The 11,337-nt window shown below is 58.2% G+C and overlaps 2 protein-coding genes across 2 annotated transcripts in view; one reads left to right on the top strand and one right to left on the bottom strand.

Annotated features, from left to right (window-relative positions):
• The window catches only part of VWCE (von Willebrand factor C and EGF domains), a 5,729-nt gene extending 5,481 nt beyond the window's left edge, over positions 1-248 (top strand). Inside the window, exon 20 of the mRNA XM_010564358.1 lies at positions 115-248. Within this exon, the coding sequence (XP_010562660.1) occupies positions 115-248 (134 nt within the window). The remainder of the gene's footprint in view (positions 1-114) is intronic.
• A 1,632-nt stretch (positions 249-1,880) lies between these two features.
• Positions 1,881-4,827, bottom strand: PGA5 (pepsinogen 5, group I (pepsinogen A)). The gene is made up of 9 exons (XM_010564254.1): positions 4,772-4,827; positions 4,295-4,442; positions 3,674-3,791; positions 3,319-3,437; positions 3,022-3,221; positions 2,649-2,765; positions 2,392-2,530; positions 2,126-2,218; positions 1,881-2,030 (listed from the first exon to the last, which is right to left on the bottom strand). Exons 1-9 carry the CDS (start codon positions 4,825-4,827, stop codon positions 1,881-1,883), a joined length of 1,140 nt encoding a protein of 379 aa, XP_010562556.1.
• Between the last annotated feature and the right edge of the window lie 6,510 nt (positions 4,828-11,337).

The raw sequence follows: 11,337 nt of genomic DNA, 5'->3' as shown, positions 1-11,337 counted from the left end.
GCCTGGCCCAGCTCCTGCTCCCCAACACGGCCCCCCTCGGCCCCTCTCCGGGGAACGCGGGAGCTGGGGACACCCCTCCGACCACGCTGAGCCCCCCCGGGCACCCACCGACAGCTGCTGTGCCCCCCGACACCCCCTCTGAGGCCGCAGCCCCCCCAGCTCCTACAGGCAGCCCCAGCTCTAGCCCCGAGGGTCAGGGACCCCCCGGGGACGCGGACCCCTCTGCTGTGCCACCAGCCAGCGGGTAGAGCCCCGGCGGGCACGTGGGTCCCAGGATGAAGAGGAGGAGGAGGTGGATGAAGAAGGAGAGGAGGAGGGGGTCTGCAGGACCAGCAGGTCTGGCCCGTCAGGCCCCTGGGGTGGTGGGTGGCTGGGGAGGGGGTGCCAAGCTGACAGGGTGGGCAACAGCATCCCCTGTCCCACGGGTGCATCCCTGCTCCCACGGGGGCACGGGCACTGCCTTGGGGTGCCAGGGTTCCCAGCCCCTCACCGTCCCCCTGAAGCAGAACTGTGGGGCAGGACCCCCCCCCCCACCATCCCCATGCCCCCCCAACTCTCTGGGCACAGGATGAGGGGCTGGGAGATGCTCCTGGCTGGGCTGGGGTGCCCTGAGCCAGCCCCCAACCACGGCATGCACCCCTGGGGTGGGTGCTGCCCCCGGCTCCTGGCGTGGGGAGGGGGCGAGCTGCCCTCCCTGCCACCAATAAAGTCACCCTGGTATTTATGCCCCGTCCCCCTACTCCTGCTTGCACCCGCCGGCACGCCAAACCCAGCCACAGAGCTTTCCCTCGGTTGGGGGCTTTGGGGTGAGCGGCCCCCAAGGATGACGAGGGCAGTGCCGGAGGTGTTTGGCCCCCCCGCCATGAGCGGCGTTTGGGGACTTCGTTGCAGCCGGCTGGGGCCTCTGCAGTCTGACCCTGAGGGAGTAGAGCTGAGCAGGGGGAGAGGGGTTTTCGGGGAGCTGGTGCTAGATTTTGATGGCTCCCGGTTGAGATTTTTTCCAGGGGCTTGACCTGAGCAAAAAGTGCCGAGTCCTGGGAAATGTTTGCAAGGTGCTGAGGCTGGTGCTGCCCCTGCAAAAGGGCTCTGCCCAGGGAGATGGTGAAAAGACAAGTCCGTGGCTCCTGGCAGCCTCACGGGGGTTTATCCAGGCGGTGTCCAGCAAGGAGAGGTGGTGATTAGTGGCACAAAGCATCTCCAGCACCAGGATGGGACCCAGTGTCGTGGCAGGCACCGTCCCCCAGCCTCCAAAAGTGGGCATCAGATGCTGGCAGGGGCAGAGCCGCAGCCGTGCTCCCATCCTGGTCCCTTGTGGTCCCCCACACCTTCCCCATCCCACCCGGCCACCGCCAGCCCCAGCCACCTCATGGCGTGCCCCATGGTATCTTGGGGACAGAAAGCAGTGGTCCTGGGACACCCACCTTCACCCGGGGCTGCGTGGAGGCATGCCCCAGCTGCGGATGAGGAGTACCGGCTGCCCAGAAAAGCCTGCCCGGGGGCCCGGTTGGTGGCACGGCTCTGCCCCCAGCAGCGTGGAGCTCTTGGTGGCCGTGGGCACCTCCAGCCCCAGATCCGCACAGGCGCCTGGGGTGTTTGCGGGACCGAGGGCATCATCAGGATGCGGGCAGCGGGTGCCACCCCATCTGCCCACCCACTGGTGTCCATGCCCGGGGACGTGGCAGCAGCACCGGGGTGGCCGAGCTAGCCCTTCCCAGAGAGACACGGCACAGGGATGCTTCTCTACAGTTTTATTGCGCTCGATGGCTGTTGCAGGAGGGGACGGGAGGGCTGGGTAATGGTCAGCCCTGCCAGCCACCAAGTTGGGGATGCCAGGGCAGCGGGGTGTGCTGCCTGTTCCCGTCCCCAGCACGGAGGCACGCTCAGGGCAGCGGGGACAGCCCCACCATGTTGTTGGCTCTGTTGAAGATGACGTAGTACTCGCGGATGAAGACATCCCCCAGGATCCAGAGCTCACCCGACTCGGTGGGGATGTTCATGCCTTGGAAGGCGAGGATGCAGGACCCGTCCATCTGCAGCCGAGAACATGGTGAATGGTGGTTACCAGCTGCCAGATCCCCCCATCCGAGCACCCCCCCGCCAGTCCCCCCCCCGGCAGGATGCTCACCTCTATCACATAGGCACTGGGGGGCACGGAGAAGGCATTGCCGTTGATTTGGAAGACGACGTCGGGCAGCATGTTGACAGCACTGCAGCTGATCTGGGTTGGGGGGGACACAATGGAAGGTGGGGGTCAGCGGCCACCCCAGGAGGGACCATGTGCCCCAGAAAGCAATGGGGACCAGTGCACCATGGAGCACCCCAGGGTCCAGCTGGGCACCCCGCAGAGCTCCAAAGGTCCCCAAAGCTCTGCGTCCTCCCCTAAGGGCTCACCGCGCCGTTGGAGCTGGCACCGAGGGCGCTCAGGAGGTTGCCAAGGGCACTGTTGGGCACAGCCAGCAGCGAGGTGCCTGTGTCCACGATGGCCTGGCAGCCGTAGAGGCAGGCAACGGTCTCCCCGCTGACAGAGACGCTGGGGAGAGGGGCATGGGGTGAGCCTCCTGGGTGCCAGGTGAGGGGCCGCCCCCCCCCCAAAACACTGGCTGGGGAACAAGGGGAGCCACGGAGCCTAGGAGCTGCACCGGGACTACCTGTCCATGGAGATCTGCCAGTAGGTTTCAGCAGAGAGGGGGATCCAGGTGATGCCGTTGGTGGTGTAGGATGGGTCGATGCCGCCGAAGAGGACGAAGCTGCCTTTACTCCCGTCCCTGCAAGGAGGGGAGCCATCAGGTGGGGGTCCCACCCCGCCACCACCACTCCTCTGGCAGTGCCATTGCCGAGGGGGGGCTTTGCTGCCATCCTCCTCTGCTGGTGCTGGTGCCGATGCCGGCACAGCGGTGAGCCATGTCCCCCAGGAGCCACCGGGTCTCACGCCACTGGGGAACGGTGCCGGAGCCAGCCCCGGTGGGAGGGAAATGGGACAAAAACCTCGGCAAGGGCTGGGCAGCTCCAGCCAGGGCTTACCTGCTCAGGTAGACGGAGAAGAGGTCCTTGGCCACGAGACCTTCCGACATCATGTTGTCAAAGACAGGGGTGGCTCCGGAGGAGGAGATGCTCGGGAAAGCCAGCCCCAGGATGCCGTCAAAGGGGCTGTAGTAGAAGAAATCGCCGGGCTCGGTCTCAGCCAGCCCAAAGATCTGGTTGAGGACGTTGATGGCTGCAACCTGGTCGGGAAGATGGGGAGAGGGGCTTGGTTTGGGCAGGCGGTGCCCCCGTGTCCCCTCTCCGGTGGGATGGGGGGGCTGGTGCACCCCGCCTTACGGTGACGGTGTCATAGCCCAGAATGCCAGTCATGCTGCCAGTGCCGTAGGCGATGGAGACGCTCTCGTTGGTGCTGACGAAGGTGGAGGAGTCCGCTGGGTTGAAACGGTTGTGGTTGCCTGCAAGTATAGGAGGGAGACGGTCACAGTCTGTCCCGCTCTTGAGGACTGAGGATGACTCTCCAGTGCCTCCCCCGTCGCCCGATGTCCCTTAGGAGAGACAGGGCAGAGCCGTCCTCGGCTCCCAGCCCACCCAGGGGCTCCCGGAGCCAGGCAGGGCAGCAGGGCTGGCGAAGCCCGGGGCTTCCCCTGCCTTCAGCCCTTGCCCGGTGACTGCGGGGCTGCTGGACACCTACTGCAAGCCAGGCTGGAGCAGTACACCGAGGGCACCCACAGGTTGGAGGAGCCGGTGTCAAAGATAACAGTGAACTCCTGGGGTGGGGTACCGATGGAGATGGTGCCGAAGTACTCGTTCTGTCAAACCGGGATGGGGAAGGGATTAGTGGGATGGGGAAGGGGCTGGCGGGATGGGGAACGGGTTAAGGGACTGGGTAGGGGGCTAGTGGAATGGGGAAGGGGCTAGTGGGATGAGTAAATGCTTTAGGGGAATGGATAAGGGGCTAGCAGGATGGGTAAGTGGCTAGTGGGATGAGTTAATGGATCAGGGGAATGGGTAAGTGGCTAGTGGGATGAGTTCACAGGTTAGGGGAATGGGTAAGGGGTTAGCAGGATGGGTGGGGCTAGTGAGATGGGTAATGGGTTAGGGGAATTGGTAAAGGGTTAGAGGGACAGGTAAGGAACTAGTGGGATGGGTAAGGGGCTAGCGGGATGGGTAATGGGTTAGGGGAATGCGTAAGGGGCTAGCAGGACAGGTAAGGGGCCAGTGGGTCAGGTAAGGAACTAGGAGGATGGGTAAGGGGCCAGCAGCCCTGTGGGGTGTCCCGCTGGTGCCAGCCCCTCTGCCCCGCCATTCTCACATCCATGTAGTTCTGCAGGGGCTCGGCAGAGACGCTGGCGTGGTAGTACTTAGAGGCCGGGTTGTAGGGGTGCTGCTTCAGGTAGCGTTCCAGCAAGCCATGTTCCTTCAGGACCTGCCGCAGGGACTTCCCCCTCCTCAGAGGGACCCTGGGGTGCAGGGGAGAGGGGAGCCGATCCGTCACCAGGAGCCGGGCAGGGACATGCCTCAGCGGGGGGCTGCGGGTACCCCCGCCGTGTGCTTGCCCTGTGCCTCATCCCACAGCCCCTGGCGTGGGACCCGGGGTCTGTCCTCGCTGCGGGGAGCCTCAGCCATGGCGATGGCTGGCGGGGGCGGGGGGGGGGCGCAAGTTGTCCCTCCATCCCTGCGGCGTGCTGGGAGCTGGGCAGTCACCCCGCTTGCCTCCCCACAAGCATGGGACCTGGGGGTCCTCGGGACCGCGGTGGCCGTGTGGGCACCCCAACATCCCAGTACTCACCTGGGGCCAAGGCACTGGGCCAGGGCCACTAAGCCAAGAAGCAGGAGCAGCTTCATGGTGCCTGCTAAGCCAGTGACCGAGGCGAGGAGATTGTGAGTGTGCCACCAAGCCCCAGTCCGGTTCCTTATATCCCAGCCACGCTTGTTTGGTTGGCGTCCCCGATAAGAAAGGCAAACAGCTCTGGGGACAGTTATCACAATGTCCTTAAGGGAGACGGCGGGGGGGGAATGTCAAGCTGAGGACTCTCCATCTTCACTGGGGTCAAACGTCACAGCTGGGACACAGGGATGCTTGTGGCAGGCTGGGGCTGGGAGAGAAGCACTCTCCACTTACTCTGAGTCCCGAGGGAGAGGCACTGGGGGACAGGGGGGGACTGGTGAGGGTGACATGGGGCTACCTGAGGCCATTTCTGGGCATTTGCCCCCCCATCTGACCACCACGCAAGCCGACAACACTGCTGTGGCTGAGGAACCGCAGTGTAAATCGTTCACCATTAGATAAAAGCACTTATTTTCCAGTTGGCTCTAGCTAGCCGGGGTAGCCACCGCTGCCGCAGGGGATGACGTTTTCCCCAGCCCCAGGGCAGCTGCAGTACAAAGGGTCCTGGGGCTGCTCAGGACCATCCTTGCCCCACTGTGAAAAGCAGAGTTTCTACCTGCAGGGGTTTGTCAGGGTGGAGGTGGCATGGAGATGTGGGGCTGGCATGGGAGCACCAGTCCTTTGGGGTCCCTTGGTGTCCCCCAGACCCTTGCCGGAGGGTTTGATCCTGGTGGTTGCAGCCTCATGCCCCTTCTGCAGCTGCTGCCTAAGGGTGTGCAGCCCTTGGAGGGGACTGGGGACAGCTGGTGGCCCCTCGCCGCTGCCCTGAGCACCCCGGGCTACCTTGGGGTGCCCACCCATGGGTGACAGCTGAGCCCCAGCTTCGTCACCTGCCTGGGCTGTGGCTGGCCGTAACCCTGCCACAGACACAGGGGTTTGCACAAGGGGCTCCACCAAACACCAGCACTAGGGGCTTGGTAGCAACACCGGGGTAAATTTCCTTAATCTTACACCTACATCCAACAAGCAAACGTGGTTATTCCTCCCCAGCTTTATCCATTACAGATGCCGGCTCCTGTTAGCTCAACACAAAGCATCTCCGACTGCCTGCCCCGGGGCTCTGGGCAGGGAGGGTGGAAGCCCACGTCCTCCACCACGGCTGAGCCGAGCTGCTGCCTGCAACCCCCTGCCTGCATCCCCTGCCCCTGGGCTGGGGTCAGCTGGAGGATCTGTGCTGCTGGGGTCCAGCTTAGAATCACAGATCACAGAATGGTTTGGGCTGGAAAGGACCTTCAACATCACCTAGTACCTACCTCCCTGCCATGGGCAGGGACGCCTTCCACCAGACCAGGTTGCTCCAAGCCCCGTCCAACCTGGCCTTGAGCACTGCCCGGGATGGGGCATCCACAACTTTTCTGGGCAACCTGTTCCAGCGCCTCACCATCCTCAGAGCGAAGAACTTCTTCCTTACATCTAATCTAAATTTACCTTCTTTCAGCTTAAAACCATTACCCCTCATCCTATCACTACAGTCCCTGATAAAGAATCCCTCCCTATCTTTCCTGTAGGCCCCCTTTAAGAACTGGAAGGTCTTCCCAGAGCCTTCTCTTGTCCAGGCTGAACAACCCCAACTCTCTCAGCCTGTCCTCACAGGGGAGGTTCTCCAGCCCCCTGATCATCTTCGTGGCTCTCCTCTAGACCTGCTCCAACAGGTCCCTGTCCTTCTTACGCTGGGGCTTCATCCGCCTCCATCTGTCCCAGGGCTACCTGCAGAACTGGGACCAGCTGGGGGAAAGACCAGCTCAGGATGCCGCTGGTTGAATGATACCAAGGTCGCCTGCGTTGGCCTGCGTCAGAGGTGCCCGATGCTGGACCAGGCGTCCTGACCTCCGTCACAGCATCACGTGCGTGAGATGTGGCTGCTGGTACGGTCACCTTGTCCTGGAGGAAAACAAAGCCAGGCCCTGTGTCACCGAGCTGGGGACCAGCCTGCCCAGAGGCACCATATGGGCTGGAGCTGGCTTTCCTCCCTCGGTACCAGCTTCACCCCAGGTCTGAAGAATAAAAGAATTGAGGATAGATGCTAAATTGCAGTGTGGGAATGAAATGAATAAGAACATGGTAGGAGCTGATGGTTGGGATGATGTTGGGAGAAAAGGGATGAAACACTGAATTGTCCCTGAGCAAAAAAGAAGATGCGATGCGTTCATTTTGGGGGTGGGGGTCTGGAAAGGAGAAGGTCTTGGCTGAACCCCAAAATGGAAAGTCTGGACCTGGCAGGAGGTCACAGCCTAAAAACCCTGCATGGAGCCTTGGCATCGTGTTCCCCACTGGCCTCCTGAGCCAGGCTGTGCCTGCAGGTAACTGTAAACTACAGAGAAAATCAGAGATTAGACAAGAGCATCTACTTCAGGCTTTGCTCCCTCACCCCGTACAAGGCAGCAGCACGTTTTGATGAATACGAGCTCAGATAAGGAGCAGCCCCAACAAAGGGGCTGGTCCGCTGCAAACATGTCCTTGCTGCGCTACATGTGGAAAACATTTTTTTTTGTAAAAGGTTATCGGAGCAGAGCGCTTGAGGACGCGTCCCTTGGCGGGGAAGCTGCCATAGCCAGCTGCCTTGGGACTGCTCCGACGGGCTGTTAGATTGCATTTCTTTTCCCCAATACCCCAGGTGTCTGCATGCAGGGAAGAGGCTCTTCCCGCTGGGCAAAGCCTATTCCTCTGCAGCACACGGGGTTTCACTGCTCCACCGGGATGGCTCAGGGTGATTCGCCCAGGCTGCTGCAGATATTAGGAACAGCTGCTGCAAATCCTGTTGGTCTATAAGGGAGATTCAGAGTTAAGATTGGCTGGTTTGGCTGGATTTTGCTTGATTGCCCTGTGCTGAGAGCCCTTTGCAAGTTTCCTTGTGCCTCGGCGCTGGTGGAAGGCAGAGGCTGTACCCCTGCAGAGCCTGGCCCCTCAATGGCAGTGCTTTTGGGGAGCAGTTTGGAGAGCTGTCAAAGCTCACACCTGCCCACCCGTTTGCCCTCCAAGGATTGAGACCCAGGGTTTCCTCCAAGGAGGCTGCTCAGGAGCCCTTGGGCTTGGCATGTACTCCATGCTGTGACAGATAACACCGTAGGAGGTCCACGGGAGCTGGCGTGGGCTGCAGGAGGTGGTGGCTGGAGCTCCGCAAAGCCAGTAGCCATGGGTGCGTGTTGGTGTGGCTCCCACATCAGAGAGCCTGTGATGGAGAGGAAGGTCCTGCTGGGAAGTGGAAATGGTCCTCGGTCCAACCTCACAGCAGGGAATGGGAGGTAACCGGTGGGTGCGATGGGGGAGCGGGGTGGTAATTGCCCCCTGTCCTCGGGCAGGGATGGAGGTCTGGGTGATGCTGGGGTGGACTTTCCTCTATTTGTGAGAACATTTGTTCAGCAGAATGTATCTGCTTAGGGTGGGGTGATGTAGGGGTGAGCTGCCTCCAAAGTGTCCTTCTGTGCTGTCATCCTGCCTTGATTTTGGTAACGAACAGAGAAACTTCTCTGAGAAATGGCAAGCTGAAGGGCAGTAACATTTCCAGTGTTAAATTCTTCCTTCGGAGTGAGTTAGTGAGTTGGGCTTCGGGGACTGAAGTCTGGATGTGCTGTCACACTTCGCTTCAACCTGGTCTCCCTTGCTTTTGGGGCTGTGAAGTTTTGCTTTTTTTTTCCTGCCAGAACATTACAGGAAACAAAAATGACAAACTTTTCAAGAATTGTTTATCAATTCAATTCTCTTTTTTTTGCCAAACAGTCAGCACGTTCAGACATAACATAAACTTCTCCGGGCACAGAAGGAGGGACTAACCTGTGCTCTCATGGCAGTCCTCTCTCTGGGCAAAGAGGATGTTTGGGGTGAATGCTCTCCTTGTATTTAAAAAACAAACTGGAAAAGCCTCATGCTCGGGACCAGTGTTTTAGTGCAATGTAACTTGTTTTGTAATGTTAGAGAAATATAACTTGTTTTTTTCTGTAACTCAGTCACCCTGGCAGCAACGGGTTTGCCAGCAATTAAAGCTCCCTTGCCCAGAGCAGCAAACGGACTAGAGAAGCTGCAGCAGCTGAAAGCCTGCTCCATTTGGATAAAAAGGTATGTCCTGTGTTTCTGGGCTGATATATGGGCCTCGAGGTGAGCTGGCCTCTCTGAACACCCAAACTGTATCCCAGATTCAGGGATTGTGTCGTGTAATGAAGACTCGAAGCAATTTTCCACTTTTTTACTGCAGACCCCTTACTGCACGCAATTGTTCCTGAAACAGAGCTCCATGTGCAAAGTTGTAATCCCTGAAGAGCAGGATTTCATTTTTTCAATGGAAGGAAATAATTTGTCAAATTATGAGAGGTTTGGGGAGGAGCTCATTCTTCTGTCAATAGATCCCATCACTAGGAGCCAATAAAAAACTGTGTGTATTCAGACAGGCAATTCAGTGTATTCAGACAATTGATTTTTGGCTGTATCATTACACACAGAATGAAGAAGTTATGGAATTCAGCACCAGAAAAATCTCAGAACAAATATTTAGCACTATTAAAGAACAAAAGAAATGGGGGAGGGTGGAAAATAATCACTATCAGGGTGTGAAATGACTTTCCGATAGGGCTACGGAAACACTTTGTCAGATGAGAAAACCCTGTCTGACGATGAGAGGGAAGGTTTAACAGCAGGTCAGCCAGCCCCTGCCCTGGGCACTGCACAGCTCTCAACACCGACTTGGCATCATCGTTCCCTTCAACCTTGATGGCTAATTCCTAGGGGAAGGATTTTGCTGGAGATGCATACGGGCTTGCTCTTTCATGGGCTGAAAGCGGTAGCGGCTGATGCTGATGGCTCCAGAGAATTTGGAGGCAGATGTGGTGTGACCCATCTACCATTTAACAGCCTTCCAGCCTCAGGCCCTGGAATGGGAGGGGGGGGCAAGTCAGCAGCACAAGCAGCCTGGTGGGTTCGTCGTGTTGTCAAAGATGGGGATGGCTCCGGAGGCAGCGATGCTGGGGACGGCCAGGCTCAGGATGCCATCGAAGGGGATGTAGTACAAAAAGGATCCAGGCTCAGGCCAATGGTCTGGCTGCTGACCTGGATGTTTCCAACCTTGGTAGAGAAAGGGAGGGAATGAGACACGCAGGATTCTGGAAGAATCTGCCCCAAAGGGAGCAGGGAACCCTGAGGAAACTCAAAACCAAGCTGCGAAGAGCTTGAAACACAACACTGCTGCATCCGTGCCGTGGCAGAGAAGGCGGCTGAGGGGAGAGCAGGGAGCAGGCAGTGCCTGTGGCACACAGTGGGGTACCGGTTGGGTACTGGGGTGTACTGGGCACAGGTTGGGTGGCAGAGGGTGGCCGCTCTGTTGTAGCTCTGCTTGGCGGCAGAGGGCACCAAACGATGCGGAGATCCTCACCGTGTTCTCCAAAAGCAGATGAAGACCAGCTGGAGGGATGGATCTGGAGGCTTTTAGTTCTGGTTTGCCTGTTCCTGATGCAGCTGTGGCTGGGTTAGGATTCCTGTTCAATAAAATCCCCAAAGAGTTATGCTTGTGGCCAGAAAAATGTAAGATTTTAATGCCTGTTGTTTTGAGATTCAAGTAAGGCTGCATTTGACTCCCTGCGTGCAGAGGCTCTACCTGGGCTCACGATGAGCTTGGGCTATGCAGAAGCATTGAATGACTCATAAGGAGCACTAAAATAAAGTACCCAGCAGCACCAGATGGACTGGTTGGTGGGCGGACAGCTGGTGGTTGAAGTGCTTGTGGTCGACTGCAAAGGCAGAAGAGTTGGGTGGTGACCTTGAACCCCCCCCCTGCAGAGAAGGGCCGCAGCTGAGGCGGTGCAGGACTGCTGACAGGAATGTTTTATCCTTTGCTGCTTCCAGTGATTGGCAGCAATTCATGTGCGAAGAGACAGTCCCTCTAAAGGCAACATGAGATGTGCTGGAGGTAATTCATATGATACCCTGAGCAATCTAGGTCATAAACAACAGGAGACCGGCACCTCCAAAAGCTGCCTTGGCTCTAAGATGGCACTCAGATGGCTCTGAGCGGGCAAACAAATCAATCCCTGTGTGTGGATCCCTGTCAGGAATGCAATGGCCGCTAGGCTGGGAGACTGTTGCAAATTATACGATCTATCCTGATGGCCAGGTGCCTGAAAGTCTTAGTGGGAACTGTATGAGATTAGGCAACAACACTTAGGATGCATTTAACTGTCATAGGGCGCACCCCCTGGGCCAAACAGGACCGTATATGAATTTTCAGACTTTCTATATGGCAAAGGGCTTTGCTGACTAAGCTCAGGAACCGCCTTAACTTTATCTGTGCAGGCTTGAAAAGCTCAGCCTGAAAAAAAAATCACCTTATTGAGATATAGCTTATCTTAGTAACTGCAGATTAAGGAAGCAAACTTGTTTTCCAGTCCCTGTTCCTGGCCTTTCCTGTCCCTCCCATAAAGGCGTTATCATACATCATACGGTTGCTTTATTAGAACCGTCAGATGAAAGGCACAAAGGCAGAG

This window comes from Haliaeetus leucocephalus, unplaced genomic scaffold (assembly GCF_000737465.1).
Source record: "Haliaeetus leucocephalus isolate CR32 unplaced genomic scaffold, Haliaeetus_leucocephalus-4.0 Scaffold177, whole genome shotgun sequence".
NCBI classification, from domain to species: Eukaryota; Metazoa; Chordata; class Aves; order Accipitriformes; family Accipitridae; genus Haliaeetus; species Haliaeetus leucocephalus.
The sequence above is the reverse complement of the archived record's forward strand: the minus strand, read 5'-3'. Positions and strand labels throughout refer to the sequence as shown.

Bases quoted from the DNA above. Each gene is read 5' to 3' on its own strand.
- PGA5 (XM_010564254.1), bottom strand. From the start codon at position 4,827: ATGAAGCTGCTCCTGCTTCTTGGCTTAGTGGCCCTGGCCCAGTGCCTT. The intron at 2,531-2,648 runs GTAGTCCCGGTG...CCCTCTCCCCAG, and splicing joins TGGCAGATCTCCATGGACAG to CGTCTCTGTCAGCGGGGAGA. The intron at 2,031-2,125 runs GTGAGCATCCTG...TCTCGGCTGCAG, and splicing joins CCAGTGCCTATGTGATAGAG to ATGGACGGGTCCTGCATCCT.